The 9,333-nt window shown below is 41.5% G+C and overlaps 1 protein-coding gene across 1 annotated transcript in view; it reads left to right on the plus strand.

Annotated features, from left to right (window-relative positions):
- The window catches only part of CDC5L (cell division cycle 5 like), a 30,083-nt gene extending 23,926 nt beyond the window's left edge, over positions 1-6,157 (plus strand). The window contains exons 15-16 of the mRNA XM_057375440.1: positions 3,182-3,394; positions 4,498-6,157. Of these exons, the coding sequence (XP_057231423.1) occupies positions 3,182-3,394; positions 4,498-4,602 (318 nt within the window). The 3' untranslated portion in view covers positions 4,603-6,157. The remainder of the gene's footprint in view (positions 1-3,181; positions 3,395-4,497) is intronic.
- Positions 6,158-9,333: the final 3,176 nt, after the last annotated feature.

The following is a 9,333-nucleotide window of genomic DNA, read 5'->3' on the forward strand; positions in this document are numbered from 1 at the left end:
ACCTCTTCATAACTGCTTGGAATTTTTAGCTTGGTATCTGAGCCTTAAAATTTTATGAAGCTTGAACTGAAATTATATGCAGTTGTTGGCACTAATGCAGCAGTCAGCAATTTTTAATAAATAGTATTTGTTACAAAAGCTGAGACCTCCTTTTGACCTTTTTGTAGTAGGTCCTAAAATTTTGTAGTTAGGAGGGAGAGGGAAAGGTGGTGAGTGTTCACATTTCTCCATAAGCAGAGAAGGAAGAAAGGGCTGTTATTTCTGATTTTAGATACTTGAGAGGCTTTTTTCTTTCCCCCCACCTTTCCTTACATTTTATAGCAGTGAGCCCTATGATAATCCAAGGTGGACAAGGAGCTGATTAGAAAAGCAGGGGCTGAGTAGCAGCATATTACCTAAGGAGCTCTAGTAGTTAAGAATCCAGTGTACAGACCAACTCAGAAGTATTAAGTCCAATTCGCATTGTCTGAAAATTTCAAGGGTGCCTAAATAATCAGGATTTGACACWATAATAAGTATTAGACTTGAACTGGCTTTGTTAAAAGCTTTAAATTTAAAAATGCTTTATTCAGTCTAATACCTTAAGGCAGTGCACACTTAGGGCGGGATTGATCTACCTGGCCTTGGATAACAGGTCTGAACAAACAGTTTGTGCTCCCATCACAGTCAGTGAAGAGCCCTTCAGTGGAGTGTTCAGTCATGTCCCAAGACTTTGGATCAGATTAACCATATCCTGGAGTTTGCAGTTTCTCTCCTCGTGACAGAAAGGCCTCAGTGACACGCTCAGATATTGATGTCTAAAGCCAAACTGAAGRGTGGAAAAGTGCAAGGCCAACCCAGTACTGCCACTGCTGCTGGTGATTCTTGGAATGTGGGGATAGTTCRGGGCTTGTGACCACAGTGCCCTGATCCAGTCCCTTTTCTGTATGGTGGGAATAGTGCTGATAACTCTACATACTCAGTTTTTAACATTTTATTAGAAAATTAGRTTGTTGAGAGAGCATGGAATCACAGAGTGGTTTGGGTTTGAAGGGARCTTAAAGCTCATCTTGTCCCACTCCGTGCCATGGGCAGGGACACCTTCCACTATCCCAGGTTGCTCCATGCCCTATCCAACCTGGCCTTGGTCACTTACAGGGATGAGACAGTCACAGATTCTCTGAGCAGCCTGTGCCCCAGTACCACCACCCTCACAGTAAAGAATAAGATCTTCACTTAGGATGACAGGAACTTCTCTAAATGGTCTTTTTTAGCCTGCTCTGAAAAATGACATTATGATGGGAGTTTCATTTCACACCATCCATACTCAACTCAGTCTGCAATGCTGGACCAACATAGACAATTGATCTTTGTTTCATTAGACCTSTGTTGCAAAGAAAATTCTGTTTCCYTGTGCATCCATCTATTCCATGATCTCTAAATGTCAGTGGCCCTCAACACATATTTTTCATCCAAGAAACAGTAATTGGAAAATAGTTCATTGACCGCACAGCTGTATTTGTTGTTGCAGTAATAGCATATTATTTACCAGTGAAGACATTTAAATCTTTCATACTTTTCCATCAGAGARTATCCTCACAAATCCCTAATCTATTTATTTAATTTTCTCTAGATTTATATAAATATTGAAAAAGAGGCGCCTTTCTGTATGCTTAAAGCACCTTGGGCATAGCTTAAGTCTACACTGCAAACAGAGTTTGAAAAGCGTAGCAGTCTGCATCTCTCTCCCCAGGAGCAAACTMGACAGCTCAGAAAGTCAAATTTCTCTTTCACTCACCCATTAACAGTTTGCTCCCTTGACCATTCAYTTTGTTTATCTGTTCACTACCAACTAAAACTGTTCTAAATGAGTGAATAAATTGTTAAGGAGTAGGAGGGCATGTTACAGAGACYTGCAGCTGTGTAACAGAGGCTACTTCAGTAATTTGACTGGCTGTAGTTATCACTGTGAAGGGTAGAACCCTTAACTGTAGTTCTTCCCGAAGGAGTTCAGTTTCATTGGTAATAAATGGTATATTGGGTAATTGTAGCAATGAAAAGCTTCTGCTTTTTTGGCTGATCACTGGTAATTTCTTTCTATGTGAGAACATTCACCACCAAAGCTTTGATTTTTAAAGAAACAAGGCAAGGGTGGGTGACTCAGACACTGTGGTTCTGAGTTAGCCTTTCATATTTTAACACTTGAAAAACTTTAATATTTTTCTTCGTCTCTTGCAGTAATATATCGTTAACTGTGGCAAAAATCAAAATCTGAGAAGCTTGATTCMTTTTTTTCTTGAGCTTGGCACTGTTCACTGAATCCTTTCTGAAAAAGAGAATTTTTTTAGGTTTTTCTTTAAAGGAAGTAACATTAAAAAAGCCTCAACAAGAAACCTTATTTCCCTGTTCAGAGATGTGAGCTGCTGCACTCCTCTACAGTTGTGCTCAGTGGTGGAGGTCTGTGTTCTTTCTTGGTTTCCTAAGATCATAGAATGGCCTGGGCTGGAAGGGACCATAAAGATCAYCTTGTTCCACCCCCTGCCATGGGCAGGGACACCTTCCACTATCCCAGGTTGCTCCAAACCCCATCCAGCCTGGCCTTGGACACTTCCAGGGATGGGGCAGCCACAGCTTCTCTGGGCAACCTGTGCTGGGGCCTCACCACTTTCACAGGGAAGGATTTCTATCAAACATTTAATCTTTGTCTTCAAGCCATTTGTGATTGGGATTCAGTGTTAAAGATTTCTTTGGTGCCTTCTTCCAGGCTTTAAAACTTCTGATGGCTGTTTCATCCTTTTAGCTCAATTAATTTTGCCCCATGTGTAAAAATACACAGAAGCTTCTGTTACCTTTACTATTTATAAATGTTTTATATAAAATTTATAGCGTGTTAATACAAATATGTTTAGTTATTGGCATTGTGTCCCAATTAGCAGAATCTTGTAATTTGTGTCACTTGTCTGTTTATGTATTTTTTTGTGTATTATGGTTTTAGATATGTATTATGTCTATTGTAAAGATTTTAATCCAGAAGTCTAGGTGGTTGTAAAACATGCCGTATGTTTTTTTTAATAGGAATCAAAGAACTTGATCAATTCAAAACAATTCCTCAAATACCTTTTTACTCCTTTTCTTTTTCTCCCTCTTCCTCTTGACYTTTGAATTCTGGTAAATAAAACAACTCTTGGGTTCCTTCTGGCAGATCAACAGAGGCCACATGACCACTGAAGCAAAGAGGGCTGCCAAGATGGAGAAGAAGCTGAAGATCCTGCTTGGTGGTTACCAATCTCGAGCAATGGGGCTCATCAAGCAGCTGAATGATTTGTGGGACCAGATTGAACAGGCCCACCTGGAGCTGCGAACCTTTGAGGAGCTGAAGAAACACGAGGATGCTGCTATCCCTCGGAGACTGGAGGTGAGATTCCAAAATCCARTACCTGAGGTTAAACACAGGCACCTCATGGAAAAGATGATTTTACATAGCATGAGCTGTGAGCTTCACAGCCTGAGTTGGTGTCAAGTTCTTAATGTTCTTTTAAAATTATACTTTTGGCTGTTACCAGATTCATCTGCCATTTACTCCAGTATCAAAAGATTCTGGAATAYACATATTAGAGGCTGGGACTAATGTGGCAGTGTTTTCTTTAACTTTGGGGTTTTTTTACTGCCTTGTGTGGTTTCTTTTATAAGTCTTCTGCTATGCATATCAGCAGAAGTTCCATCTCTCTTAATTTAGTTTGTTTTGGTTTTAATTGTTATTAGAACTTAGGGTAAATGTAAAACTTCTCTAAAATGTTCTTCCCTAAAAGTCAGTGGATTAAATGCTGATGTATACCTGAAATCATTGMCTTGGAGCCATTTTTCTTAGTTTAAGGATCTCCAGGATATTCTCTTTTTATTTAGCTAAAAAGACAACCCTTAATCAAGACTCAGTCCTAGGTTTGAACCAGTGCCAGCCTTTCTTTCCAAGGAATAAGGTTTCACCTGGGCACAATGTTTTTTGTAACACAGTTTTTCCTCCAGAACAGAGGCTTCCATTGAGTCTTAGATATTCTCAACCACTTGCTATGAAGAAGACAAAATATATCAGTTCTTAAAACTGATTTTGTGAAGATGGTTTAGAAATGCTGATAGATGTGTCTACAAGCTCAGAAGTGATTCATTGATTTAGTGAAAGATAACAGTTAAAACATATTAAATCACTTGATAGCTACTAATAACACCTGGTTTTAGTAAATGGCAAGGTTCCAATTTGAAATCTCTCCTTTTGAAGTATTTGATCTTAGCTGCTGTCAAGAGCAGGGTGGGATACATGACATTTCAAGTAAGATAACTGTGATTCTTGATACTTTACATCCTCTGCTGTTCTACATTTATATTTAAAATAAGTAATTTTAGCACTGTCCTGTCTCAAGTCTGAGTTATTCCTCTGAAGGAACTAAAATTCAACCTTTGGTAAAGATCTTCATGGGTATTATTGTTGGAAAACTGACTGTCTTAATGATGTTTTTTTTACAGTGTCTGAAGGAAGATGTGCAGCGACAGCAGGAGAGAGAAAAGGAGCTCCAGCAGAGATTTGCTGACTTCATGTTGGATAAAGAGACTTTCCAAGCAAAGTATTAAAGCACAAAATTCCATCTGTCACTGATGTAACATTTTTAAAGTGTGCAGATACTTCTCCAGCAGCTTTTGCCAGCAGTTGCAGAAATCAAGTGTAGTCTGCTGTTTTCATCTTGTCAAGTTTTGTTCCTTCAGTGAACTATTCCAAATGCTCTAGGTATGAATTGCTCTGGCCAGTGTTAAAAATGGGATTGAAATGTCCAAAATTTTATTGAAAGAAAAAATCACTCTTGTATKATTTTAGCCATGTCTCCATTTGCTAGGGTTATCACATTATTCCTAGTGTTTTATCAGTCTTAAGACCTGTAAGATACATACCTGCAGAATAATGTCTTTTAAATAAACCTGGAATGTTACAAAAGTCAAGTAATAATGTCTGTCTTTTAGCTAAAATTGAATCTTCACGTATCCCAGCCCTCCTTTGTGTTTCTGGTAAATTGTCTGTCTTCCTTTCTCCCTGCTGCTGCCTTTATTTTCCATGATCAATTTGGAATTACCTGTGTGGGATTGTTGTCTAGGTGATAAACAGCATGTTCCCAGCTCTTCTCTGTGCATGTGAATAAACACACCCAGTTTATCAAGGTGCTCTAATGGTCATACTGGCATAATCTCCCCATCCTGGAACAGGGTAGGGGTAAATTTTACAAAGACACCCCTCATGGACTAATGGAACCATAGATTTCAGCAGAAAAATGTACTGTTAGATTTTCTGAGTGTAAATTTTTATAAATCATCTGCTTTGTTGCCCACGGTGTGGGAAGGGAAAGAAGCCCTGTATTTGCCCCTCCTCTCATTTCACCACATCTCAACAAGATTTAATTGTCTCACTGCTTGTCATGAAGGGTAAGGAAGGAATTAGGGAAAGGAGGGAATGCACTATTTCCTATTCTTTAAAAGTTTCCTAAATTCTATCCAAAATCTTCATCTGCATATTGTTTAATTATGCTACACTTAACACCATAGATTCGTTTGGGTTGGAAAGGACCTTACAGAACATCTTGTTCCACCCCCTGCCATGGACAGGGACACTTTCCACTATCCCAGATTGCTCCAAGCCCCATCCAACCTGGCCTTGGACACTTCCACGGATGGAGCAGCCACAGCTTCTCTGGGCAACCTGAGCCATGGCCTCCCCACCCTCACAGTGAAGAGTTACTCCCCAACATTAAACCTAAACCTGTTCTCAGTCTGAAGCCATTCCCCCTTGTCCTGCCACTCCAGTTCCTTGCAGATGATTTCTGTCTTGCTTCCCTGCAGGCCCCCTTTGGATGTTAYAGGTYACTGTGGGGTCTCCACAAAARCTTCTCCAGGCTGAGCAGCTCCAGRTCTCCCAGTCTGTCCCCACAGGGGAGGTGCTCCTGTCCCTGGAGCAACTTTGTGGCTGCCTCTGGACCTGCTCCAAATTTCTATGTCCTTTGATTGGCCCCCAGGGCTGGAGGCAGCTCTGCAGGTGGGGGTCTCACCAACCAACTCATGTTGTGTTTTTATCAGCACTTAGGTTACATGTTACTACTTAAAATTTTGTCAGTTATTCCCAGTGCTTTCAATAAAAGCGTTTGCCAGTCAGGCATCTCACGAGAGATTTCTATCAAAATCAGATTTTTCTAAAAATAAAAATGTGTCTTCGTGTGTTCGTTTTTGTGGAAATGTTCATCACTTTGGGGATCCATCATACTTCCAGCTCCTGCTCTTTGGGTCTTGTGAGCCATTGCTGTGGAAATGCACAGGGAAAAAGGCAAAACTTGCTAACAGCACAAAATTCAGCAATTAAATACATGCATCATGCAATTTTCCTTGGATATATTTGAGTTTAAATGAGAATTTTGCTGTTTGGAATTTTACCAGGTTACAGTGCTGCTTTGTTTAGACCTTGGGAATGTTACTGGGGGACACTGTCAGGATTGTGCCTGTGCAGCTCTTTCAGTGCCATCCAAAGAGATCAATGATCATCAGATTTTTTAAATGTAACCTGGCTGAGTTCTGATCACTGACAGGAGTAGGGACATAGCCAGCTTGGAATATCTTTCCCTTTACTCACCAGGACATCACTCTTCTGAAGTATTAATGCAATTATAGACTACATTCTTTTAGAAATGTGTTAAATATTTAACTAAGCCAGAGCACATCTGGAATGAAGTATTAAGCATCAATCTCGTAACATATGGGGTATTTTAGCTTGGATGGTTATACCCAAAAGGAAAAATCATGGCATATCATGTCAGTTCTTGTGGTTGTGTGGTAGCTGGAGATATTAACAGCGAAACCCTTGTAGGTTTACCAATACCACAACTACAATTGTTTCCTTTCTTTTTAGGCTGCAGCAGAGCCTCTTTGATGTGCCCTGTATTTCTGACAGSTTTGGAGCTAGACAGGTATTCAAACACTGCCTTAAATAGTTTAMATGACAAATTCAGCAGGACTGATCAGTCACAAAAGACTTTTCTTTTTATAAATGCATGCAATTAACAATTCATTAATTGCAGCAGGGAAGCATTTGTGGTGTGCAAAGCAGCAGGTACAAGGWGATTGTATTTGCAAAGTATCTGCAGGGGCTTTGCTCGGTGTTTTCTGCAGTTTCTTCACACARCCCTTAAGTTCACAGTTTTCCCTGTCTTTAGTCAAGAGTTGTTCTCAAGTTTATGTCTCAATAATGAACRAAAACTAATGAAGTCTCCTGCCTTACTTACAGCTTGGCTGTGCCCTGCTTTACCTTTTTACCTGCCCTGAGCTGCCTGYTCCAAGGCAGCCAGTCTTAGATCTGCTAAAATTATTCCCAAAACTTTCTTCATGGGTCTGCTGAGTCCAGAGGGATGTGAGTGGAGCAGCAGAGCCTGGCTGGAACATCCCAAGATCATTCAGGTGTGGGATCTTAAACTGGAGCATGTAGGAAATCTGTCCAATCAGATTTGGATGCTGGCAGATTTGAGTGCTTCCAGCCACAGGTGATGATGGAGCTTGAGCTTGCCAGATCTATTTCTTGGGTTTAGGCCCAGTTTATGTCCTGAACAGCACTCCCTGAATCTTTTTCTAAATTGCTTTGTAGCTGCATGCAGATGTTTGCTGGACACAAGAGTGATCAGCACACCTTGACAGCAAGTTTTTATTCTAAAATTCTGAAGCCAGCCACTGATTTCTTTTCAAGAACAATAAGAAGTATAGCCATAAACAATGCAAACCCATGAACACTTCATTACAGTGGGTAAACTCTAACCTGACTGACAGAGGTGGGATGGGGGTTGTGCTGTGTGTGTTAACAATTATTTTGAGAAATTTTTTAACGTTCTCCCCAAGAAATTCCTCCATTTCCATTCAGCATGCCAAGATATATCTGCAACCCTTTAAATAATTTCAGCTGATGATTCTCCTCCCTTCCTGGAGTCAGACTTGGCATTTATACATTGGATCAATCCCATAGCTGGAGCCTGCTTCAAAGCAGGAGGTGATAAGGCTGTCGTTGCCTTSAATTGAGTTGGAGTCAGCTACCTGGGAAAGCCAGAGGGGCTAAATTTTAACAGCTGGGTGTCTCATCCATACCTGGCAGATAACAGAGATCATGAACTTGAGCTAAGGGGGAGACTCCTCGAAGGCACAGGAGGTTCCCTGTGAGAAATCCAAGAGAGCTGGAGCCAGCTCTTCCAAACGTGGCAAATCTCCAGAGAAATAAGCGCTGTGTAATGCTGTAATTAGTCACTGCAGCCAGCAGTGGCCAAGACACACCAGAGTTCTCTGGCTGCCTTAAAAAGAGACTTCCAGTGCCAACRGGAGCATCTTGTCTGTGCCTGTTGCTGCTTGCTTGGCTTTTGCACCCTTGTTGGCTGGTGACAAGCATCAGGGCAGCACTTGGGTTAAAATACGTTAATCCAGCTTGATTGTCCAATTCCCTGTATGGGGTAGACACGACTTAGGCCCCATTTCCAGGTAGGAAGCGCAAATGAAGGTGGAAGTGGGGCAGAATAGTGTGTCCAAAGAGGAGCAGTGGAGCTGGGGAAGGGTCAGGAGCACCAGGGAGCAGCTGAGGGAGCTGGGGGGCTCCACCTGGAGAAAAGGAGGCTCAGGGGGGACCTTCTCMCTCTCCACAACTCCCTGACAGGAGGGTGCAGCCAGGTGGGGGTCAGGCTCTTCTCACTGGTAACCAGTGATATGGAASAGGAAATGGCCTCAAATTGCACTAAGAGAGGTTAAGATTGGATATTAGAAAAAAAAAAAAAAATTGTCACTTGAAGTATGCTCAGGCATTGGAACAGGCTGCACAGGGAAGTGGTGCAGCCACCACCTCTTAAGTGTTTAAAAACCRTGTAGATGTGGTGCTCAGAGACATGGTTARTGTTGGGCTTGGCAGTGCTGGGTTAATGTTTGGACTTGATGATCTTAGAGGTCTTTTCTGTGACTGTTTCTGTCAGAGGATGTCCCASTTCCTTGTGTGCCTGAAGTGAGTGTGAAACATGGGCTGTGGTGCTCCAAGGCCAGTAGCTGACATGAGGAAATTACCCACAATGAGGCCCTCTGACAGGCTCARCTGGATCTGTGCCCCTGATGAAAATGCTGGAGATTCATTGGGTTTTTGTCATCATGGCTTGGACATAGATTTCTAAATAAAATGCATCAAAACCTATGTCTGAACTTTTGCTTTGGCTGCAAGCTTGTTAACAGTATCATAAAGCAGTGTGTGAACTCTGGCTTGCCTTCGGTATTCCCGGATAGTGATGTCGCTGGAGAAGAGAGATTATTGTGGTC

The sequence above is a fragment of the Malurus melanocephalus genome, unplaced genomic scaffold, assembly GCF_030028575.1.
Source record: "Malurus melanocephalus ecotype Western Australia unplaced genomic scaffold, MMel_1.1 scaffold_249, whole genome shotgun sequence".
Classification (NCBI taxonomy): Eukaryota; Metazoa; Chordata; class Aves; order Passeriformes; family Maluridae; genus Malurus; species Malurus melanocephalus.